Source organism: Accipiter gentilis, chromosome 12 (genome assembly GCF_929443795.1).
Source record: "Accipiter gentilis chromosome 12, bAccGen1.1, whole genome shotgun sequence".
In the NCBI taxonomy this organism is placed as follows: Eukaryota; Metazoa; Chordata; class Aves; order Accipitriformes; family Accipitridae; genus Astur; species Astur gentilis.
Genome location: NC_064891.1, coordinates 34236746 through 34263048, shown reverse-complemented (window position 1 = coordinate 34263048; position 26303 = coordinate 34236746). Strand labels below are relative to the sequence as shown.

General features: G+C 36.8%; 1 protein-coding gene across 3 annotated transcripts in view; it reads right to left on the bottom strand.

Annotated features, from left to right (window-relative positions):
- Nucleotides 1-757: 757 nt before the first annotated feature.
- The window catches only part of TACR3 (tachykinin receptor 3), a 42589-nt gene continuing 17043 nt past the window's right edge, over nt 758-26303 (bottom strand). For 2 of the 3 annotated variants that reach the window (XM_049815546.1, XM_049815547.1), the window contains 4 exons: nt 24835-25023; nt 23234-23384; nt 3821-4017; nt 758-1073 (listed from right to left, as the gene is read on the bottom strand). In XM_049815546.1, the coding sequence (XP_049671503.1) occupies nt 758-1073; nt 3821-4017; nt 23234-23384; nt 24835-25023 (853 nt within the window). Of the gene's footprint in view, nt 1074-3816; nt 4018-23233; nt 23385-24346; nt 24353-24834; nt 25024-26303 lie in introns of those variants that run through there. The other variant, XM_049815549.1, reaches the window with a different exon arrangement.

The window sequence follows — 26303 nt, the reverse complement described above, 5'->3', positions numbered from 1 at the left end:
TAAAGTCAATCACAAAGCTCCTGTTAGGAGCTGAAGAAGGAAGATCTTACCCTTAGCACCGAGACAGAAAGCTATAGGATGTTCATCTAAGCAATACAGCCTCCTGGAAGCATACATTCCATTGGAATCTAATGTTCACTAGTACAGAAACTTTGGTAGAGTTTAACTTAGTCTCTTGGAGATTTTCTCCTTTTTAAAAACCATTTTTTCATATATATTTGAAAGATTCTACTGTTGCAGACCGAGCTGAACTTCATTCACCTGAACTTTATTTTGTCTATTTGCCTGGGAATAGGGCTAAATTGTAAAACAATTAAATAGACTTTGGGCTCATTAGGTCTTCATTATAAAGAATTTTTTTATCAGATGTTATGGAATTTTGTTACTCTAGAATTAATACACTTACAATAGAAAAACATCGTACATTTCAGCTTCAGTAAGTAAAGGAGCCTGTTACAGTTCAGTAAGTAAAACATAAATGCCACAGGTCAGATACAGCTGAAACAATGTTTTTTATGCCATTAGCTTATTTTGGATAATCCCTACAAACATTGCTGTATATAAGGTGGGACTGTGCTTTCGGACTGGTGCATACATATGTCTTCAAGTTCCTCTTTCTTTCTAAAGCAGCAAAGTAAGTGATGCCTAAAAGTCTCATGATATTTATAGCTAGGGTTCCTGTGGTATGACTATCTAGTCCCAAAGCAGGAGAGCATTGTCCAGTGCTGCCCGTCTAGCAACTGGCACCATGAAATGCTTAGGAATAATCATCTGCTGATGTGTGCAGTGAACTGATGAGACTTGAGGCTGTGGAGATGGTCTTGGAATTTCTCCGTGAACAGCCATTGAAACTCGTGTCCCTCGGAGCTGCTCTTTTCTTACGGCTGGCGTGGGTGTTGTCTCCATCATTCGTGTCGAACACCACTGTCATGCTGGACTCCATTCTGGACACAGCATAGAGGCTACTTTGCCGGGTGGGATGAAACCTGGCTGCCTTGAGCTCTAGCTCGTCATAGCTGGACACCTCAATGAAGGGACACCAGCGGAAAGCTCTCTTGAAGCCAGCTCGGAACCTGGGAGGAGAAAAGCCTGTGCTTGTGAGAGCCCACCGCGGACCTTCATCTGAAAACATACACCATGCTGAGAGGACACTGACTCGGCAAATTATCTTGCCCCTAATCCTGTTTGTGGTGAGTCAGTGGGATCTTGCTTCTTGCTTGACTAAAGTCTGAGTAGGGTAAAAATGACAGTGCTAACAGCTCATTTCTGTTTCTGATTTTCTATGTACTTTCCCTGCATTTTAACATTGGTATTTTCCTGATGCTCGATTTCCCTTCCTTTGCCCATGCCTGAATAAACAAACACCAGCTTTCATAGCACTATCTTCACAGAAATTGTTTTGATTTGACCTATGATGAAATCTGCACCCATATTTTTGTCTTCTCTCGGCGAGAAAATTTGTAGCAGTCTTTTCTCTAATATACCATCCCAGTTTCCAGATTCCAATATCCCTTCTGTGTTCCCTCTCTAACAGAGGTGCTTAAATGTAATGACTAATAATTGTTCACATAAAATATTTGGAAATAATTTGTAATAATTAAAGAAGTTCCTAGAAAGTTGAAAACTGAATGTGAACAATGTACAAATGGGAATTTTGAGGCTTTAGCACATTAGTGCTTGCAATATTCATACAGTGTTATTTTATTTCAATTCAGAGGCAGAGATTTACTATAAAGAGTGTTGTTACTTTTTGTGGGCATGCATTTTCAGAATAGAAGCTAAATATATTAGAAAATCAATTATCTGTAACCTGAAAAAAACACCTTTTCACCTAGACCTAAAACTTATCAGACTTTCTCACTTGTCTTGCTTCTCTTGTTTTTGTTTCAACAATCAGTTGTGTTGTTTATTGTTGTCTGTAAGCTTTTTGGAGCAATGGTTCAGCAGTCCACATTATGAAAAAATATTGGAAGAACCTCTGATAGAAATGGATTTAATGAAGGAAGCTGTAAAACCTAAACATCTTTAGTGTGTATTTTTTTGTCTCACCTTCTATCCTCTTTCTCATTCAGGGCAAGTTTTTTCTTCATCTTGAAATAATGATCTTTTTATCTAGATACGTAAGTAATATCCCAATTAGCCTGGAAGATGAGGCTGGGAATAGGTGTTATAACTCTGATACTAGATCCAGCAGATGTAACAATACTGCATGAATTGATCTGACTCCCAGCAAGAGGCTGTATTTTCCTACTGCATGAAAAGGAAGCAGATGTTCTGGCTTCTTGATTTCAATATGGAATTTAATTATAAGAAAACTTTCACCAGTATTTCATTCTTACATTAAATTCTGAACAAGGTGACCTTTAGTGCATCTTAAAATTATGAAATTTTTGTTGATTCATATTCTTTAATCCAGATGTTTAATTTTGCACTGTACAAGTGTCAACATAAACCACATCAGCGATACTGATTTTTTATGAATAACATCTTTTGTAACTCTGCCATAAAAAGTTTTTGAAGAAAATGGCAATGTTTTAGAGGTTTTATGGTAGCAATTGAGAAAATATGAGGTGTAGTTCTTCCTCGCCTGTGATTTTGTAGACACTGGACACCCAGTGAGATCTGCTTTCTGTTGAAATTAATGGGAAATTCACTATTTGAGTTAGGATTTTGTTCTGGTATACTAAAACTTTACCTGTTCTTTAAACAGTTGTAAATGATCAAAAGAGGCAGAAGGCTGTATGAAATCAGGCATTACCTTGATATTTTAAAAGGCTATGAATGTTAAGCATCATAAGTTATCCACATCAAGGAGGCAGACAACAGTGTTTTTACACCAATAAAAACTCGGCAGGGTTTGGTCACTTCATTTTTGATTAAACTCCTTTTGACAAGTATTGCATGATCTTTAGTGGGGTTTTATAAATATTTAACAAAATTGGTATAAAGCTTGCCAGCAATTAAACTTGACACTAGCTGCTCATTCAAAAGAGATTTCAAATAATCTTTCAGATTACTTATTCAATACTGATTCATACTGACTGAGTTTGTGAACTGATTCATTGTTCTTGGTGGTCTGTATCCAATAATAGTAGAAGAAATACTGAAAAATAGGATGGCCAGGATAATGTTTGTTTAGATCCTGGTCCTACAAGCTGAAATGAAAAACATGAGTTCATTCTGCAATCCAGTAGTTTCAAACTGCCAAATATCCATAAAATCTCACCAAACTCAACAAATGCAGTGCCTTTGAAATTCAGAGCATAATGCCTTGCTATCAAACAATACTGTAATTTAGTGTTGAGTAATGAGAATATAAATATTTGTTTTATTAGCCTGTTACAGACCTCAGAGCCCAGTAGAAATCTAATGGTGAGGTATAAAATACACAGTAAATCACATTTTATATGATATCTTTCCAGCACAGAAAACAAATTTGTGGCTACAGTTAGCTAGTGAACATACAGATTGCACTGTATATCACTAATGACTTTCTTTACTTCTTTATTTAATGTTTTGCAAGCCAAAAAATATTAAACTGGTTTAGATTTTAAATTTTGTATATGGAAATGGGAAGGGTTGGTTTCTGAATACTGAATTTTGCTCTGAAATTTTCAGTAGACCGAAGTATTTACTGGAAGTGTGCATTTGGTTTTTGGGGATTCAATTCAAGTACAAACCTAAAGGAAGTTTTTGTTTTGTTTTCTTTCCCACTAACTGAAAACTATTCAAGTGAAAATTCTTTGTCTTTTATCCCATTTAAACCATTTGTATTCCCATTGAAGCTATGCATGCCAACTGTTTCATAACCGATCCTTACCTCTTATTAAGACAGCAGTAGATAATGGGATTGTACATTGTGGAGCTCATGGCAAGCCAAAAGCTGGCCAAATAGATTTGCTGAATGTATTTCCACCGATTCAATTGTTGGTAGATCCCAGTAACCATGAAGTAAATGTGGTAGGGCAGCCAGCAGATGGCAAATGTCAGCACAACCACAATCATCATTTTTACCACCTGAAAGAAGGAAGTAATAATGCTATTTTACAATGTACATTAGCCTTCTTTATTTGGACTAGCATTTCAACATCCATTAATAGTTTTCTTGCATTTGATTGTTAAAGTTAGTCAAAGCAAAGGTGAATATGCTTTCATACAATTTTCCTTATAATCTGCCTTTCCTAAATTTCTGTTTATTTTCTTTCTTTCTTTTTTTTTTCTCCTTGGCTGGAGATCCTCCTTTTCCTAAGGAAAATAACATGCAAATCATCTCTAGCTTTATTTGTATTGATTCTTCCAAGTAATACATTTGCTTACTTATATTTAGTTATCTAAAATATTACTTCTTTCTATACACCTAATCATGGAATAAGGTTACAGGGTGTTTTATTTGGAGACCTCATTTTGGCCTTTATTGACCCTAGTGTCTTTTTTGGCTGTGGTCAGCAGGAATGTTCCTTGTCCTCAATTATTAGATGTGATTTGAGTAAACACTAGGTTGTAGGAAATGAGCAACTGCAATATCCTGTGTAATTTCAGAGGCTAACAGTTTCCTTGGCTGGTGATCATTATTTGTTGTTTTCTGCAGGCATTTTTGTAACATCTGTTAGCTACCATAGTTTCCATTAAGCACAAATGAAGAGGAGCTCTGTTTTGCACTTGAAATACAAGAAGAAAAGTTGAGAGTCATGTAAAATTTTCACTCCTGTCTTCCTCTCTTCATCTATGCCAAATACTAGCCAGCTACCATTGTCATCACAGTATGTCACATGTTTACATAACAGAGTTTCTTTTTGTAGGTAAAATGAAACCAAACGTGATAGATCTGTGCTGGGAGGTCTCTTGTTCATTTGTACTGTGAATACTGAGGAATAATAGGGATCGCTATCAACGGTTACTTTCATTTCTCCATACAAGCTACTGTTTCCTACTGTTTGTAGTGTTGCCAGGAAAAAAACCCACCAAAACTGAAATTTCCCATACCTACACATCTTAGGTTGATATTTTTATAACATTTCAGCTAACTTTATGGAATCATTTTACATATAAATGTCATGGTGCCGTCCATAACTCGTATTACATCTTCCTGTGGGAAAGATAAAGCAATTTTTCATTTAATATCTGGCACCAGTTTACAAGCTTTCCTGCTGGCTGGGACTGTACTGTACATGATTTTGCTTATGAGAATACTTAATATTACTGATACATATACCAGCCATCACTTAAAGATACAAAAAGGGCATCTGTCCACACATACAACAACATTAATAATATTTGGCTCTTCTAAAGCACTTTTCATCAGTTAACTGTAAACCATTGCAGAAGGAAGATCAATATTATTATAAGGGAAGGCAACACACCAAAACATAGTATCACTTTCACCTTTGGTAAGTGTCCATCTGTATATCTATATCTAGACATGTATAGATGTATATGGGACTATATGTGAGATGTCTTTTGAGGGAGGGAAGAAGTTGTGACTATATGTGAATAGACATTTCTGGACTAAATTATGTATCTGAAATGATGACATAAAAATATGTTGTCAAATCACAGTCTCTCATTAAATGGCATATCTTTTCTACTCTTTTGGGCATAACTTCCACTCTTCTTCTGCTGGGGCTTTACACCTGTGCCTTGCACACATTGTACAGGTAGAAGACTCAACTCCATTGTTTCACCACAATACTTAAGCTTTCTGTCCATTGATTTGCAGGTGCACTTTGCTTATGCTGTGGTTTTATACCTGCCAGGAATGATAAGTATTCAACACCATTCAGGATTTCTGTAATTTCAGAACTCTTGAAAGTCCAATTACTTGCCTTGATATTTAATTAGCAAGTCTTGCAGTACCAGCTGTGCATATGAAATTATTCCTAAAATTATTTATAAATGGAATATCATAGGTACTAAATGGAAGGATTTTTGTCTACAAGTTTTCAAAGTGTAATCAGGCTAATCCATATTTATACTGAACATTTCACCTGTGCAGTGCTTGAGAACTGAAACAGTAGAGCTTTCCAGCAATATATGTAGTTTAATCTGGTTGAACCCTGTGTCACTCATGCCCCAGAGCTGCTAGAAATCACAGTAAGAGTGCAGGTTGCCAGTTCGGCCTATTAAATTGTGTTAACAATATTTTCAAAAGAAAGTTGTTTGTCTTTTTTCTTACTTCCAAATTCTTATTGGCCAGTTTTCTGTGTTATATTGAATGGCAAGGCAAGCAGCATTTCAAGAGTCTACTTAAAGGTCTCCTAAAGTTAGTAAACTTTCACAGCCTGTGCAAATAATAGCTTCTTGATTTCAACTGCTGCAGTCATAAATTAGCACAAAATTAAGTAAGTTTTGGCTTAACCCAAATATAGTATTTCAGGGTTTCTTCAGAGAAACAGAAATCCCAGAATAACTATTTACACTATGACCTAAATAAAATCCACAACTAAAAATCTTCTGTCACAATTTCAGGCGATTCAATTCTTATTTTAAATGCTTTAACTTTTTTTTTTTTTTTTTAAAGTTTTGAAACGAAAAATGCCAAAGCACCCCTAGAAAAATCACATCTTTTCCTGCAAGGTTACTGTTTTGTTTAAAAAAACCCACTCATCTTTAAAAACAGTGAAATCAGCATAAAATTTTCTTGTTGCTGTTTCTGTCTGGAAAACCATGTTTAAATATTAAGTCATCACCATCCTGACAGCAGAAATTTCTGAAGCAAATAGTTAAACCAGACAACAAGCAGAAGATGATTTTAGATGGAAATTAGTGTTTGATTTAATTTCTGAAGTAACAAGTCACTGGAATGACACAGTGAAGCACACTATGTTCTTAATCGTTCAGGTTTGCAGCTGTTTTTCATAAATAACAGAAATTACCTAAAAATTCAAAGTATCACTTTTCTCTCAGATAAGGCTGTATCAGTCTGAGTATCACTGAGGTGAATGGTAATATACTGATATATGTATGTTTAGAGGGAGGCACACAATGAGGTTTCCTTATTAATGCGTAAAGTGTTTTTTCCTGGAACAAAAAAGTGCTAATTTTTCCAGCAAAAAGGGACCTTTAAGAAAAGTCAAGGTTAAACTGTCATTCTTTTGAGTATTTATGTAGCACAATGCACTCATTGACATATTACCTAAGAAGATAAGTCTGTGTGGCATAAAGTTGTTTGAAACACAGGGCAATTACAGTTGAATTTGAAGTCAACCACAAAAGTTATGAGAGGAATCGAAAAGCACTATTCTGTTCTTGTTTCATCAGCTAAGAATGAGTACGTGTTAGCAGAAATGGAGAAAAAGAAGAATAAAAGGAAGCTGAAAAGGAGGGAGATTATTCCCAATTTCCTTTCCTCTTTCAGAGGCAGGCATGTACACACTGTGCCAGGCCATAGCTTACAGTTTACGGCTGTAGTTCTTGTCCATCCCCTTGGTCTTTCCAGTGTTCAAGTTTTATTTCCTGATGATATCAATAACTATGAACAGAAACTGCCTTCAGGGTCTGTAAACCCAGAGCACTTGATTTTACTTGGTATAAATCCTGAAGAATGAGTGCCAGTAAACTGTTAAGCTCAATTAGGGCACAGGGAAAATAAGGGAAACAGGCAAAGTATGAATTTGCTGCAAAAGCCTGATTGTCTTTTCCCACTACACTGCGATGTTTCACTAAAAAATCTCCAATGACACTTTGCAGGTTCAACTGCAGAGTATAAAAAGAGCCTCAATGATTTTATATTTTTGGAGTACTTAGACCTGTGGCTCTGACAATACAAAGTTCTTTTATTTTGTTTCTTTTTAATATGCCTGTTCTGCTTTATTTGGGGGGGATATTGCAATTTTTCAATTGCTTTCTCCTCTGTTCTGTGTTGCATAGAATTCATTAATTGCTCTTGTGCATTAGGAAACGTTTCTAAAGCAAGCAAACCAGAAAATTACTGAATTCTGTTGTGCTTAACCTCTAGCTCTGTTCCTGCCACCATTTCACCATGGAGCTTTCCAAAATGTGTGATTGCAGTGAACACCACCAACCTGTGTCCCAGTGGCACTGTTTTCCCCTGGTCTTCTGTTCAATCTCCCTTTCTGTATTGTGGGCAGCATGGCTGGAGGAAAGGTTATTTTTTCTGTTCCAGGACTTTTGTTAAAATTAGTTCTACCAAGTCTCTCAGTTGTGCAACCTCAGGCAAGTCTGGAGGCTAGATTTGCAATATGATGAAAAATCAAAGTATTTTATATTTTGATTTTCATCAACATGTTCTGCTGAAATTGTTGTACTTCTGCCTATGTCTAAGAAAAAATATGTCTATAAAAAAAGTTAATTTATGTGCTTTGTAGTCTTGCCTGTTCCTTTAAATCCTTCCTCTCTGAGTAAGAAGCATTCTCTCATTAATGAATCATATGTAATGAGAAAAAGATATATTTAAAAGAACAAACCAGACATAAGTTCATTGGAATTTGAGTTTGCAGGTTTGCTTTTGTTGTGAAACATTTGAAGCAGTAAAAGTGAAAAGGAGCTAACAGATTCTGCTGCACTTGGAAAGAGCGGCAAATACATTTTTTTTTCCCTCCTGTTTTTATTTTGCATGAAAGATAGCTAGAAAAATGAGTCTGATTTAGATGTAGCGTTAAGAACAGCTCTTGAATGACTAGGAATAAAATACACTTTTCTGAGAGACTCAGCTGCTGCTGGGGGGCTATAGCAATTCGCATTGCAAGGCATTGATTTGCCATCAACACCCGAGACTTAGGCCACAGAATCATTTCCTTTTCAATCTGCTCTGTAGCTCCTTATTTCCTTTCTAAGTCATCTTTGATATTACTGCTTCTACACGGTCAGGAATTTGGTTTCTGATTTAATTTGCACCAATATCGCACACTATAATTTCATTAGTTTCAGAACTTTTACCCCTAGGTGTTATGCAGATGTAAATCGGAAGCAGAACAAATACTTTAAGAACACATACAGTGTAAGAATGTCTTTGTTTAGCCACTCATGGATATTTTTGTCCATGAAAACAACTTAAACACAGTTCACAGATAATCTCTGGGAGTTGTAATGTGTTTCTCTTTCTGCTCGGTGCTCTTTTGGAAGAAGTAAAATACCAAACTAACATTGCACAAAGTATTTCTCCCAAGCTTGCACAGGCACCAGAGAGAAGGGAACACCATTATGTCTTTTGCTCCTCCACAATGCTTAGTTGGAGTAAACCATCTATCTTTTGCAAGAAAATTAGGATTCAAAGGTAAGTCTACTGGTATTAGTACAAAGATAGGACTGATTTCTGAGATGCCAAGTGCTGTGGGTTTTCATATAGTTTTGACAAACTCAGGGATTTTCTGTGTTCTTTTAGCCTATAGAAAGGATAGATTCTTTATAGCTGAAGGAAATGCACATTTAGAAGGAGAAAGAATCGGAGAGCTTGGAATTCTTTCAGTTAGGTAAGGTACTTGTCAATTCTAGTGCTTAACAAATCATTTTATTCTTCTGACTTATACTTTCCATCCATTTTTTCTCAGTTGCTTGAAATAAAGAAACTACCTTTCATTTCAACTTGCATAAACCCTTGCTGCGGACAGAATTCACAATCACTTACTTTGTTATTTAAACTGTAAAGTTGAAGAAGTTATTCTGTTCTAGTATGAAGTAGCTTTGAATCAGATTGCTGTCTTACAAATGCTAAAATGTGGGGTCCCCCCACCAAATCAAAGCAATTTTGACATTTTTCATGAACGGTCTTAGCTACTACCATTTTAAATGATGCTTTTCTAATGCTGCATGGAACACAGCTTTGAGTGTGACTTTAAGGTTCTCTCAACATGTCAAGAAATATCTGTTCCATTGAAGAAAAGGGGTAAACCTTTTGCTCAGGCTTTTTTGCTTGAGAAGACATGACTTTACAAGCATCTGACTGGGGACAGGGAGGAAAAGTTGCCACAGGTCTTACGTTACTTTATCTAAAGGAGATGTCTCAATTTCTCACAAGAGATTGTTAGATATTAGACAATATGTTAATGTCTGCTGCTCAAACTAAAAGAGGTTTTTTCTGTAACCTAGATGACAAGTAAAAGTAGATGGCTTTGTAGCATTGCCTTGGTCTTCAGCATGGAGTAACATAAGAAGATTATGTTCTTTAGAAAATGACTCTGAGTGACTGTTGTGAGATCAGCATTACTGGATATGGTTATCCACCTGAGATCTAGTTCTGAAAAAAAGTGAAAAGCTGATCTAGTGCTTTTGTACTTAAAATTCGCACTATCGCTTATTTTACAATAGTTTCCTTCCTGACCTGAAATGAGTGATAGGGCACACTTCACTTCCATGTTTCCAAGCAGAGATGAGATTTGGCATGGAGGAAATAAAGTAATCATATCTGCTTTTGTTTTCCTAATAGGAGTAGTTGGTTCTTAAGTCTACTTTCTTCCACAATTCTGAAAAAGTTCTGGGACTTTTAATCCTCATTGAAGGCTCTCCCAGAACCTTGCCAATGCTGAATTTTCCATATAAGACTTCAGAGGGATTGGCACATGTCATTTTTTTCTCTTGGAAACTAGACCTTATATTGAACAGTGCAATAAACCAATAAGGCTATGCTGAATTATGCCAACGAATTATGCAAAAGTATCCCTACACGTGGTTTGCTTTATGTGGACTCCTATCAATGGAAACTGTCCTCTTGAACCTAAAATGACATGGGTACCTTTGGTTATCTTCAAAATAGGAACACAGGCTCTTATTTCATATAGAAAGCCTACAGACTTCTGGATTTTTTTATTTTCAGCTTAGGGCAATTAAATAAATGATTTATATAATTAGAAACCATTTTAATGTTTACCATATTTCTCTATAATTTAGCATAAGAACATCATGGGAAAGGTTATTTAGTACGTAGTTTGGAAAACCGCCTTCTCTTTTCTGTTGATAGGAATAAAATTGTATTGCCTGAAGATGAAATTAATTATTCCTGGACTGTACTTTTTAAAAATGCACGGCAAAATTCTGCTCAGAAAAACCCCCACGGTTAAAGCTATAATTTTATTGCCATCATAATTATGCATTTGCAAGAGTAGTAACAACTTCCCTTTCAAAGTTTGAAGCAAAAGTATTTATTACCTCCAAGAAAAACCAAAAAAATTAATAATGTCCCCCAGTCTATTTTCATTTAAATTGAGTTGAAAGGAAACTGTTAGTGTCAGTGATGCTTGAGTTTTATATTTTGTATTTGATGCACTTAGTTTATTTTTGTGACTCCACAAATGACTGTACAAGGTTATGAATTTATTAAGAGAAGTAGACTTGTAACTCACATACAGACCATTTTGGAAATATTTGGTCAGTAAAAAGGTGGTATAGGCTCCGATCAATTATTCTTGCTAAAAAGTATCAGTAGTGTCATTGTCCTGACAGCATCTGCTATTTCTGCTTTTGTACAGACATTTTAGCATTGCTTCAAGTGTTAAAGTGTCCCCACTACTTGGCCGTAATGGTCAACACACTGATCACTACTGCACTGGTTTGATACTCCTGTGGAATAAGGTATAAGCTGACCCATGCCAGGGTGGCTGAAACCGTTTCCTTGGAAACCTGCTCCACAGCCTGTAGAAATCAAAGAAACTCTTTCTATCCACCCCAGAAAATGAGTAATGACATAAAGGTGCTTTGAATAGGTTGTTTACAATGTAGCAGGACAGAAACTTCTAAAGCATGAAGTACTTGAGTTAAACGATTAAATTTGTTAGGTGAAGGTATCAATAGACATAACACAGACATCCCTCTGTGTCTAGGTGATAATTTTGTCCTGCTTCTAAAAAGCACATTCGGAATATTGAAGGCTCTCTGCAGTTCAGCTCCTGCCACCCTTTGCGATGTCTCTGGGCTGTTTCATCTGGTTTCCTCTTTGTAAGTTTATGCTGTAGCAGAAGTTTAGTGAGGTCTCTCACGCTAAGTCTTGAGGAAGTAGTCACATAGCCTTCTGCTTTACCTCAGGGAAGGACATGCTGGAATTATGTTTTCTTTTTACACGAATAGCAACATGTAATGAATGTAAAAGTGAAGTGTATAAGTGCAATACTGGAACTGCAGTTCTGCTCAGCTGAACATGCAGCTCTTGGCCCTGTAGTGCTCCAAAATGACTGATTTGTGTCAGGTTTCCCAAACTTTTCACCACACAGGTGCTGGGCACCATTCCAGAAAGCTCAACAGACTCAAAACTTGTGCTCAAATTAATTTGTTCACGACTTCCCTACAGGGACTCAATGAGGAAGGGGCTTCTTGTGAGCTCTCTCTTACGTGTGTGTGTATATATATATATGTATATACACAGGGCTATACATGTGGTTGCAATTTAGTATATGTAATGGGATAACTTTGACTGCAGATTAGATGAGACAGATTCAGAGACAACAAGAGATTTGAGGTTTTCAAGGTTTGTTTGTATGCTGGTGAAAGAATTTGCTTAGAACTTAAAGAACATACTTTGTCCTGAATGTGGGATATTAAGGTTATCTGTCTGGACAGTCAGGTCCCAAACTTGAACATGGGGAGAAGTACACAGAGGAAATGGGGGCTGTCTAAAAAAAACCAACTCCATAGTTTTAAACATTGAGATCATCATCTCCATGCTCAAAGTCTGAATTTTGAAGAAGAGACAGATTTGGTTTTCACTTGTCTTTCCGGTAGGAATCTTGGTGTTATTATTAAGGAATGTGTATAGTTCAATTCAGCAATGCATTTAAAAACACACTGAGTTCACTAACATTAGAGTGGTTTGTTGAAATTTTTGATCTGTTTAATCCAGTGTTACTACCATTCTTAAAAATACGAGGCATTACTGAACAGAAATTTTTGCCCTAGGACTGTGACTAAGTATTTCACATGAATTTTCTGCCACAAGTGATCAGAAATATAGAACTACAGAGGAGAAGCATCACAGAAATTCTAAGTGCACAGTCCTGAGCCTAATCACTGACCATGCAGAACCAGTCTGTTAACCCTGCCCCTGAACTACAGCTGTTGCCAGCTGTTCTATAAGAAAGTTTTAACCAGAAAACTTGCATGGGTCTGTCAGTAAATAGTTACACTGTGCAAGGATTATGCACAGTATAAAGCCATTTTTAGAATTTACTGTTCTTTTACTCCCCTGTGATCGCCGCTGGAAGCACGGATGATGAGTGTGGAGTGATGTGTTCACAGTTCATAGCTGAGTTCTAGGAAAACTTGAGCCGACGGATGGAAGCTGGTACTGTTGCTGAGTGTGCTGTAGCTATTTGGTAGATAGAAAGCAGAGCAGGGCAGCTTCCAGTAATTTCATTATATATCACTGTTTTAACGCTGTTCAGAAAATTATCAGAAGGTCTGACTTTATTTTTCCTCAATAGGAAAACTTGATCAAAATGTGGGTAAATTATTAAAAATAGAACAAATTCCCAGAAAAATAAAATATCATGGGAAGGAGAAAGGATGAACCCTGGATTTCCAGAGTTCTATGCCCATAAAATAGCTCTGTAAAAAATATTTTGGTTTTAACATGCAATGAAAATAATTCCCCAGTACCTCATGTCCCAGTCTTTCCCTAGGCAACTGCTAAGCCTGTGAAGGGTGAGACTATAAAATGAAAATTATGATGCACAACATTAAGAATTACTTTGCTCATTCCCTATGTTTTCGGTAGGTATTCCATCCATATACTCAGTAATGGAAAGGGCTTGACAGAACTTTTCAAAACTTAAAAAAAAGTTTTCTCAGAGTATTGGTTCTGTTGCCTTGTACTTCTGGAAAAAAGCCTCTCTGTGTGCATGTGTTTAGGGAGGGCGTCATACATTGTCACTAATGTGTTGATGTTGCAAAAATTTAAGAATTTAATTAATGGTAAAGAAAAATGCCCAAATCAAGTTTTCCTGTCAATATTCTGTTTGTATTCTTGCTGAGATTTTTAATAGCTATGAGAATGTATTACTGATCAAAATAGGAAAAGAAATCTTCTTCTGCTAGTATTTTCACCAGACAGATATTCATATGATATTCTGGCCACTCTTACCCTTTAGAAGCTTTTGTTAAGCTTATGGGAAAAAAAGGTTAAAAAAAAAATCCCTTTTCTGCAAGCTTTTGACTGTAATAGCAATTACTTGCAAGTGGTGACTTTTACTACTGTGTTAACAGCAATCTGGTGAGCCTGGCAGGGTATCTGTCTTTATAGGTATGGGACAAAAATGTTATGCTCAAAACATTAGTGGAACACTAATATTTGCAGTCCGGTCCAATAATCTACTTCATGACCAGTGCAGAGCCATAGAGAAGAACAACAGACAGAATTGCCATCAGTGCTTCATAGGAAGCATGCTAAGAAGCGTGCTACATCCCTTTGTGCAACTTCATTTGCAGTGTTACAAAACTGGTTTTAGGCATGTGTAACAAGTCAGGCTCTAGCTTTATTAGAATTGGTTTGCATTTACCATGTTAACAAGGATAGTTCATACTTCCCATAAATTGCCAGAGTTAAGGATATCATAGTAAGAGATGCCCTGAAGCAGAATCAGAGGAAACCCATCTTTAGTTATTAATTTTTGCAAGTAACTTTTACCTGTTCCATTTCACTACTGAGCATGACTTGGGAAACACTTTCCACTGGAAAGGTATTAGAGGGAAACAGTTTTTATGAGAAAGTATTTAATACTAACCTCCCTCCAAACCAGGATATATTCTGTAGGTGTCAGTCTTGAGATCGGCTGCATTTAATGTATTTACTGAGGAGTTTAGTACAGAAGAATAAGGGTATGCCAAATAAGTTTGGTGAAAACACACTTTTGTGCAGCTTTGCTGCTACAGAAGAAGAACTTGGATGTTGAAGAACTGCAGGAGCAGAAATGCAACTTCAAAGTGCTAATCATATACTTTGTGTGGTACCTGTAGTGATTGTGTCTCTAAGTGGGGTCATGGCAGAGACATACCACAGAGGAGATGGAAACTGCTGGACTGGTACTGTGCTAGTTTGGGGGATTGTTTTACACTGTTCTTCCATAGGTAGGGTCATACTCAGAAAAATTCTGGGATTTGCTGAATTAAGGACTAATAAAATTTTTCTGCTGTGAATTGTGGAATTAAACGTTGTGAACAAATGAGGAGACAGATGTATTGATTCATTACAGCACAACCAGGTCGTGAGTTTAATGAAAGGAATAAATGAGATATTAGGAAGTTCCAGATGAGGCATTTTCAGTGGAATCAGGGAAGTGTTATTACCACTATGCAGGACCATGGTGAGACTTCATTGCTGGCATTCCTTGTCTGGTTTTTGTCACTTGTTGCATACAGATGTTGTTATATAAAAGAAGATCAGAAGCATTTGTTTCATTTGTGTAACAAATGTAAATAAAAGCTGAGAGAGGATATGGCTATAAAAACATCTGTAGAGGTGGTACCACCGAGGGATAAGAAGTAATTAATTAAGCTAACAGAAAATAACAGCATAAATAGAGCTGTCCATAAATAAATTTGGCTTGGAAACTGGAACTCTTGGAGTGGTGAGATTTTTCAAACACTTTCCACTAGATGTAGCAATCCAGAAGGAAAAATGGTTTTAAGATGGAGATTTAAGATGATATCAGGGGAATCCTGTTAGGGTTGCCTGTGATGACAGGTCTTGGGCCCTGAGGCTGGTTCCTGTCCTGTTCTCATTTAACATTTTAATATTGAAAGAGACAAACTGACACTCAAGGAGTAAGTGGACAAAGCTCTGGCCACAGTTCAACATCTTCCAGTGTCTGGCAAACAATGGACGAGTTTGCTTTTGGAAGAGCCTTTAAAAGTTCCTGAGAATATCTTCTTTCTGGTTTGTTTTGTCTTTACTTTAAGCAAGAAATGTGACAATGTGAAACACAACCACAGTTGTGTTTAAACTGTGTTTAAAGTTTTAAACTGATGTTTAAAACTTGCTGTGTCTCATTGATATGAAAATCTTCAAATGGATTTAATTTCTAGAGTCATTTCACAAAGTCTAAGATATATGACTAGGTGAGTCTAACCTCAGAGGAGACTGACTTAAAAGTATGATATCATAAAGTTAGACTAGTTTTATGATAGGGAAAACAAAGACAGATTCAGAGCTAATGACTTCAGAAACTTTTAGTTCAATTTTTTGTATTTCATGTAGAGGAAAGACATTGTATGACCCTAACAAGCTGCCACTTTGGGTGGTATTTTTGTCACACCTTCAGCTGCCTGAGGAGTAAATCAGTGGATATTTCCATGTAAGGACTGGAGTCATTAAAATGCATCTCTGTTTTTTTCAGTTCTTAACTGACAATAAAGCAGTGGAATGTACAGAACTGATGCTAGCTGAGGTAAATTGTCCTTCAACCTGGTATTACTTAGTCTTTTTGCTTCTTGAATGTGCTGAACAATGCTTGCTAAATTTGTGAATGGCTGCATGGAAGTACAGCTATGGTTTTCCACCACAATAAAGCTTTGGCCTACAAGGCACTCATAATGCATCAGCATTTTGGATAAATGCTAATTTAATTGTAGCTGTATGAAATTTCAGATAGTCAAGCAATATAGCCATCCGTACAATATAAGCCATAGTGCTGTGACTGTTAGCTTAGTGAGACCAGCTGTTCTTCAAACAGGGTTTAATTCTTCAGCTTCCTCTTCTGTGTTGTTTCTGTGCCCTATATTTTTTCTCCATTTTATTTTTATTGTCAATCTCTGCAAAGTCAAAAAGTAGACCCGTTTACAGAAGAGGATTACCAATGGACCAAAAAATTACACTGGCATCTATTTTGGCAGGAGATATATATTACTCCTAACAAATTGAATTTCTGCACCTCAGTACCCCCAAGACAGAATGGGTTGTTCCACTTACCACTCTCAGAAATGTAAAATCAACCAGAGGGAAAGGGTACCTTCCCAGGGGGGAAGCGCACGTGCCCCTTTGTATATGTTTGCACAGTTTTGGAGTGGGCACCTTGTCGGTATGTAAGCAATGTGCTCCTACATCACCATGGCAGTCATTTTTGTCCGTGAAGCACAAGCACAAATCAATCTACAAGGTGGAAACATTCATGCCCATGAATAAATAAGTGGTGGGAAAGGCACGATGGCAATGTAAGTCTCTTCCACAGTCTGCTGTTACATGGCCAATTGGATGAGCTGTAATCAAGATGCCTTCCCCCTGTATCTGTGTGCTCCAGGACTTGGTTCTCTTTGCATACATAACATGGAGAAGTAAATATTTAGACATACGTGCAGCCTTGGTAGACCATTACCTGAATAAAGGCCAAAAAAATCTGTGGTTATTACTGTCCGACTTTTAAAAAACATTCTTAGGTGATGATTCAGTATAGACCAGGGTGTCAGCGGTGAAGATTTGGCTATCCCTTGAAGTCTGTAGTACAAAGCTGTGTAGGGTAGTTGATTGCAGCTGGTGTTTTTAAGGGCATTTAAGATAATCAAGTTATATTGACTTTCTGTCATATTAAACTGCTTGACTCCCTTATGCCACTTTGAAAATGGAATATAACATATAAATTATTGGAGACTGGAATTCTGGTCCTCATGCTGGGAAAAGCTAGGAGAAGATGGATTGCTTAAATAACTGGGATGATATTAAACTTACCATGTCTTTGTGCAGTCCCCTGGGGTAGCAATTATTTTCCAACCTTGAAGAAGTCTGAACAAATGTCTAGGATAAAAGTGGAGTTTCAAGATGGTGTTGGCAGGAAATAAATAGGAAGTCACATGCAAGACAAATCCTTGGACCCAGAGTGTCAAAACCTTTTGTTTCTTCTGGCTGGATGCAAACTTTGACTTGAGGTTTCATGAATGGGGCAGTAGCTAACTAGTCTGTCTGTCTAGACTTAGTGGTTGCTTGTTAAGAATAAGGATCTTTGATTTCAGAATTACTTACCAAGTGACATGTGAGTTCATAGTGTAATATTCTCATCACCTATTTTTGATGAATAAGCTTTATATTATGAGTATGGTCTTGTTTTTACAAGTCTTCGTCATCCTTTGTGGATGCTCATAAAGAATTCAGTGTTTCACAAGTTTTGGTGCTACACTGTAATGTTTTGGGCTTTGACTCTCTTGCTCCCCGCCCCCCCAATTTAACAAGATCTGCCCCTTAATAAACTACTCCACAGTGAAACATTTCAGCTTCTTTCTTTCATCCTGACCTGGTCAGCTACCATTAATGCCAGCAAAAGTATCATTATTTCTAACAAGTGCTTTTCTTATTTTGTGCGATGTAGTATAAAATGTATATTAATATGATTTCATGTCATGTATTCATATGTGGTAAAAAAAACAAAAGAAAAAAGGAAAATCTGCCTTTTTAGTTGCACTGAAAGTCAGTGAGAAGTCAGGAATAGTATGCTGAACTATATTTTTACAGCTGTACTGCTATGTAAAAAATGAACGTAAGGACATAGGACAATTCCTCCTGGATCAGACAGTTGTCCATCTGTCCTACTATTCTGTTTCTGACAGTGGCAGTAGGAGGTGCTGTTTATGGAGATCCCCCGAACCTGGCCATTTTCCATCTTCTATTTTCCTAATACTGCTCCAGCATCCAAATTTGTATTAGAGAGGGGTGCATCCCTGATTCATCCTTTCAGTATCTATTTATTAATTTATTGCCTGTTAATTTGTCTAATCCCTTTCTGAACGTTCTGAGATCATAGCATCTGACAGGAGAGACTCTCAGAAGCTCTACCAACACTAAATTACCCTCTCTTAAAGTACTCTTTCTTCTACCTGCTTTAAGCTGCTATCCTATTTGTTCTTGTATATCAGGATTTGGTGACAACAGTTCTTCAGTCACTTTATCTACCACTTTCGTGATTCTGTAAGCCTTGATCATCTCATCCCTTGGCCTCCTTCTCTCCCAACTGAGAAGTCCAGGCCATTTTAATCTCTTCATAAGACCTTTGATCATTTTAGTTGCCCTTCTTTGGACTTCCTCTAAATCCATTAAAAAAACCAAAGAGCAAAACAGAGAAATACATAATACGTGCAAGTGGCTATGAGTGAAGTGTTCATGCAGCAGTTCTTACAAAGACCATTTGTTCAGATCCTGTCCTGTTGCTTACTTCTGTAGTCTATGAAAGAGGGAAATATTTCATGCAAGTATTTAAGAAAATTATTTAAAGTTGTTGGCATGCCTTTTTGTAATATTTACTTGTAGTCTTTTAAGACGTCACCTGGATATTTCTGTTTATCTAGTAAAAGCTTTTCACACGGTAATTTTGAGTTATTTTTGAATTTACATGTAATCGTTCTGATTCTGACTTGCAAAAATGTGTCCTGCTGTCTTACTTGATTTGGCTCCTCACACTATGTAATATTTCAAATTCATATTCAGAAGTGGTTCTCATGACATCATTCTTCCTACAGTCCTACATTGGTTTGAATAGTCTTTTCTTTTCAGACGGGAGTCTTAAGTTTCCTACTTTTTCATTGTCTCCTCCACTGTGTTACATATAGTGTAGTAACTAATTAAGTAGAAGTATTTGACTGTAAATTAATATGGGATGCCTACTTTCGCTGTCAAAAAATATATCTCTATATAACTCTGAAAATTTTCTTATGTAGTTAGGCTGGTAAACCTGACCATCATTTTAGTGATTCCTGTAATACTGTGAGTCACTAACAAACATACGGAGTTTTTTTCTGGTTTTGTATGCAAATTTGCAAAAGTTTTGATATTGGACAAATGTGGCTTTTAATCATTCTTCATTGCAGTAAGAAGTTGAGATGACACCTGAAGCTGTGTTAGGAGAAGCAAAGAATATAGGCAGAGGCATAAGTATTGAGGAAGCATGAAAATTGCTGGAAAAGATACACAGGGACATATTATCATAAAGTTAGTAGTTAGAGGTAAGGGGAACTGTAAAGAAAAGATATAAAAGTTAAGGAGAATATTTTCTGTTCTTCTCTGTTCTTCCTATTGGGACAAAGCAGTGGCATCTTCTGATGAGAGAAACACTATTTTTTTCAGACAGTTGTATCAGAACTGCATCTCTTGACAAAGGCAACACTAACTGATTTTGTTTACAGTACATGATTATCCCCTCTTACACATTAAGTAAAGTTGGAAGAGGGATTGGAACAGGTTAGATAGCAAAAAACAGGGTGTGGAGACAACATCTGAGAGCAAGTCTCTAAGTACTTGCATTAAATATAAAGAACACTTTGGCCTAGTAAAACTGGTAGTAACATTATAAGCCACCTACATAAACTTCAGTTATGTATGACATTATTGAAGCTATAATTCTGTCTTGTGAAAATGGGAACTGCAGGAGAATAAATTATGTTCAGCTGAACATCAGTCAGTCTCATGCCAGGAGATTTAAGAAAAAGGGGTAATGGCTGTAAAGTCCCCACATGTAGTAAATGTTCAGAAATTCAAAAAACTGATGTCAGGCAAATTTAAATGGGTCAGCCCCTGAGACATTTGATCTGACAAAAAAAAAAAAAGTAGTGGTAATAGTCTCATGTAGTCCTGAATTTCTAAAAATTTCAAGTCTTTGACCCTTAAAGATACTAAGTATGACTTTGTGTTGCCCAACCTGTAGTGCGTGAAACCTGTGAAATTCTTTGAATCCTTTGTACTTTGATGTTGCTTTCAGAAGAATTCAGGGTGCATTGCAAAGTCACACATACGAAGTGATGAGACTATCTATCAAACTACTAACAACTTTCTCAAGCTTCAAATCTTTTCTTGGCAAACATAGTTTCTTTTAAAGTCCTTACATGAACTGTTCACTACCTTCTTAACATTACGTACCGTTTCAAACAATCCTAATCAAACATCCTTTGCACTGTATCATTGCATAATATGAAACACGCAGTCAGCTATTTTATATTTCTCCTTCATTACGAGTGCACAGACTTCCCATACGTCTAGATATCTGCATGCTAAATAGCAAGAAAAACAGATGATTTCTTTGTCTGAATAAGGGAAAAGCAATAGCTCTGTTCTCAGAGGCAGGCTTTGAGTGATAGCTTTACTTGGATTCAGGTCTATTAGTTCATCTCCATGAATGATCAATTATGATTCATCTTTCCAAATACCAGTTATTTCATAAATCCTGCCGGAGAGCACAGCAGTGGAACTGAAGAGCTGTCATGGAGCTCTGCCAATAAAGTCACTGATGCAGCTACAGTATATCTGCACATAATTTAATCCCCTTGTTGCATGTGTTGAAGGCATGCATTCCAGTACTCTCACATATAAAATCCTCTAATTAAGGATGCTACTTCTTGTCTCTTGCATATATTTAGAGTTCTAAAGAGGTGCTGTTTTTAAAGTATTCAAGGGATTTAATTGGACCCTTGATAGCATATAGCAAAAGTCAGATTTTATCTTCAGAGACCTTTAGTTTTTATGACATAAGATGTTTATTTTACATAGTCATTATGATAACAGGTGCTGAAGTTCTGGGATCTCCTGGTTCTTCAAGTTAGCTTTTAATAATTTTCTTTCCACACTTGCTTTTGGAAACCATGTCTATTACAGAAAGTGATTCCTCGGGTTGTCTTTACAATCAGACCCCAGGCACACTTCACTGAATGAAGTGCCCTTTTTTTCACTAGCTGAAAGGGCAGTATTGGTAATAGCGCAGTTAATTGACCAGTGAAATCTTTTTCCGCTTATGCTCTGGAGGAAAGGTAATTTCATAACTTTGAAAATACACATTTGGGTAAGTGACAACATGCATGGCAAAGACTGTAATGGTAATGTTGGACTTCTATGGATAATGTTAAAGAGTGAAATGCTGATCTTTTAAAATGCTTTCAGCATTTCTGAAAATTAGTCCAATAATTTCACTTTGGGACAAATAAGCAAAACATAGTCGTTAGTTTCCCATGATGATTCTTCATCATTTTCTCTCCATTCACATTCCAAATAATCTTTGAACTGTTACAAGGCAATAGTAGTGGTAATACCAGTCAAACTGCATTTTGCTTCCTTAAGAGAAGCTAGCATTTTGCCCTCTTAAAAAAGCTATGTAAAAGCAAAAATAAATAACACCTTTGGTTTCATAGGAGGCATTGCACATCATACCAGAAAGCTGTCTAGGCATGTCTACCATTCTGACAACTGAAACTTGCCGTAGAAAGTTTTGCACTTGTCTCTCATGCGCCTGAATGAGAAAATTATCCTAATCTTTCCTTTCATATATCCTCTGCCATAACAACTTTTTCTGTGTAGTATGTGGGGAAAAAACACTTTCATATGCCTGGCAGTGTCCTGAAAGAAGTGGAAACATCAGTGTTCTCCAGTATTTGTAGAAGATCTCTGATTGTCTCAGGACCCAATATGCTGCACTCTGCTATTGCTACAGCATGGTAGCATATACCGTCGTTCAAACATACTCACAGTATCAAAAGCAAACTGAGCAATTGAAAATGTGCTCATCATTGTGAGTTAGAAGTCCATGTTTGGGTACCATTTTTTCAAATCCAAAAGGCTAAAAGCATTTTAGTATGAAAACAAAAAAGTAAGAAATAAAAAGCAGAAGGGTTGCCTTATTAAGGAAGACAAGTTAGGTTAAGAAAAAAGAATGTTGTAAGAAAGAAATCTTCATGGCACTGCAACATCATGAAAACTGAACTGGAAATAACTATAACTAGTCAAATAATCAGTTCATAAGCAATCCACAGTCTTGTTAGATTAGGCAATACTGACAGTGAAAAAGATTGATAGAAAATAACTGGGGAAAAAATAGTTTGTACTTCTCACCAAAAGTTACTGATTTAAAACCTAAATTGTTCAATACAAACAGGCTGATCAGCACTCGTCTCAAAGATGCATGGGCCTTAATGTCCTGAAAATTACAGCAGGATTCACTTTTCTTTCAGTAGGATGAGGATCCAGCCTAAGAGGAGCTAACGTTTTGCTAGCCCATTGTTCAAAACTCAGTATTTTAGCTCTGTAAAGGCTAAACATTTGGGCTTAGTTTCCACGTATCAGGCACACTATATGCTACTACATGTGGAGTAAGAAGTTAAAATCCAAATGTTACCTTTATTTAATGACGAACAGTAAAGTTACAAAAAGGACAGCTAGTGAACATAGAAGACAACTTGTCAAACTTATCAAACTTTTTGTTGAAGTAGATCTCTCATTACTGATATTTCAAGTGACTTGGTGTTTCTGAACTGCGATACATAACTGTGATACTTTGCAACACAATTGCAGATGATGTTATCAGGATTCACTTAGTGAGATTTAATGGAACAGTACCTTTCTCTTAGCTTTGAGCTGCTCATGATATTTGTCGGACGTGTCGCCTGGTATTTCTCCTCCCCAGAGAGTAATTCCCACTATGGAATAAGTGATGCCCATGACAAGCAGCGGAAAGCAGTATACCAGCACAATCACAATGACATGATACCTGCAATGAAAAAGCATTAAGCTGTTAAGTGCTTTTAGAGGAGCTATACCAATGGAATGGGCTGCTAGAAGTCAAGAGTGCTACTTTAGCACAAAGTGTGTTTTATCTTTACTGGCTAGTCCTTGGCATTTTCACTGTCTTTTTTAAAGTCTTGAATTGCACTACAAATTTATTTACATTTTAGTGCAAGTGCTTTATGGGGTTTCTAGTTCTGGTTCTGAACTGGCACTAACATAAATTAAGAATGTCTCTATAGTTATGACTAGTGACTGCAGAATAAGGTATGTTTGTCCATAACTAGCTGAATTGATTTAATTATTGCACAGCCAAGTATCCTAAGGGCAAGCTAGGCATTTTGATCTCTAGTCTGGACCATAAGTGAAAGAGGAAAATAAGTATTTAAATGGTATATTTATACAAAGGCCCTGATGAATGTCCTGTGTTACCCAGTGTACTTCATATGGCAGATTGGTTGCACATAGGCAACACAGACCTGTTGCCTGTGTGCAACATAGTCACTGCTGCTGATGTAAGTACTGGGAAAAAAAAAGATAAATTCTTTTGCCTCCTGTTAGTTCCTGGTTAAATGCTGTCTTCAGATAAAAACCCAGTGAATGATCAGTGAAGAATTCCCAGCCATCACTGAGAGTGACCTTACTCCCCTAAAGAGAAATATCTGTGCATGTCTCCTAAAGTGATAAAAATTATATATGACCAGGGCCTCTTTCAGCTGCCTGAAAGAGAGCAAAATGCCAAATTTAATCCTGGGTTGTTACTCAGGCTTTCAGCCTTGAACACAGAGTTCATCTTAAATGCCAATGAAGACGTGAAAGGACAGATAATGTTCCTATGGCTAGGTAACCACTTCTTCCTAATTCTGCCAGAGGGACAAATAGGATATATTCGATTCAGTTGACTGTTATTCTACACTTTCAGAAACTGGAACCAGTTAGAGGTTTTACAGTTTTCTTATTTGGACTGATATCTAAGATAAGTAATTGTGATAGTGTAATAGAACGAAGTGGGGAAATCCAACCCTCTCATGAAGAGATCCAGAGAAGAAATTCTGATTAGGACAAGGAGAGGCTGGAAATACTTCTTTTCCTGGTTAGGATGAAAAGGAAGCTTTCTTTGAATTGCATGTTCTGTCTCCATTTCTGACCATCTCTGTCTGTGTAGAAGTAGCCACCTTAAGTGAAGCAAGGAAGGTAAACATGCAGCATGGGATAGAGAACACTCATAGAAGTGGAAAAGAATAAATGTGTTCCACTTATCACTTAAAATGTTCTATCCTCCTAGCTTAGAAAACCTGCTTTACGTTTCTCAGTGATCAGTGCTGTTTGTTAGTTATTCTGCATGTAGAGTATTGGCATGATATTCGACAGCTTTTGCCAAGTCCATTGCAAGTGTAGACACCACCACGCACAAGTTGAGAAGAACAAAAGCTTACGTAAAATGCTGTTTTGGACCACCTGGCCACGCTACATAGCAAAGAGTTCTCCCAGGCATCACCTTGGTTATGGAGTATAGACACTGGGGAAAGGCCAACAGGAAAGCCAAAATCCATATGCTCCCAATGACCACCTTGGTAGCAGTTGCAGAGAGCCTAGGTTTCAAGGGATCAATAATGGCCATGTATCTGTAAAAGAAAGCAAAAACCGGTGCATAAGAAACCTTCAGAGATTAGGATTTATCTAGAATCAACCAAAGCTTAGGGTTGGGAGAAAGATAAAAGCAGAGAAATTTGTCTTCCTGGAGTTCTGATGGCATTCTTCTCTTTGGGTGGTTCAGCCCCCATGAAGGCAGTGCTGCAAAAAAGAGAAGGTTCATTGAATATTATTTTAAAGCTGTGGGACACCTGGTTAACCATATGTGTACCAGTAGAGCAAGTATTTCTCAAAGAGTTAGTTAATCCTGTTACTGCACAACCTGATTGAAAAGCAGCAATACAGCTGGATCCTCTGTTACTCTGCTATATAATACAGGGTTTATCTCTAATTAAAAAATTAACAGCCAAGCTGTCAGGATTATTAGTCATCTGTCCAAAAGCTACAGGAACCTAATAAGTCCATATCCATTTATTTCAGTAGACATAGATTGACTTCGGATCGTCTGCCAAAGAACCCCAGACTGCAACTGGTTCATACAGAGACTGAGAGGAGCCATAATCACCATTTCCTCAGGCAATGTAGAGGCACTAAAAGCACTGAGGGAAATGGATGCATAAAGCATGAAAACATCTCATTTGCTTTCTCAGTTCCTGTGTTACAGGTAGGATAGCATTCTTCTTGCTGGCCTATAATTGTATTGGCAATCCATGTATGCTGATAACTTTAGAAGAACATGCAAAAAAATCATTAAAAAGTTTACTCTAAGTAATTACAATTTAAAAGCTTAGGAAAAAAAGAGCAACAGGAAGGCATCAAGACAGACAGTAAAAGAAAAACAGGTCTGGTTTTCTGTCTTTTGATCTCTGTTATAGATGCAAGAAACAAGGGAGGCAGAAATTTTGTATTTTATATACTCCATATCACATACTTCATGAGTTTTCCACCTTTTTCTTAGCATGACTACTGCTTTGATTTCTGGGCTAAACCCTGAATTAACGTATTTTCCACCAACTTCCCTGATCACACTATTTTGTCTCATTAACATTGACCAAATAATGACTTGCAAAATCATTAATCATATTAATTAAGTAGGAACACTATTCAAAATTTCTTCCACTATTAGGGGGAATGCTGATACATATAAGGCAGAATCACATTTAAAGAAATGTTTGTAATTCTGTAAAACCAGGGAGATACTGGTGATATGTATGTCTCTATTGTCTTAACAATATAGCATGCTGAATAACTAATTACATGTTCTTTAATCTGACATCCTAATGTCTTCCAAAACAACACAAGAAAATGTTTT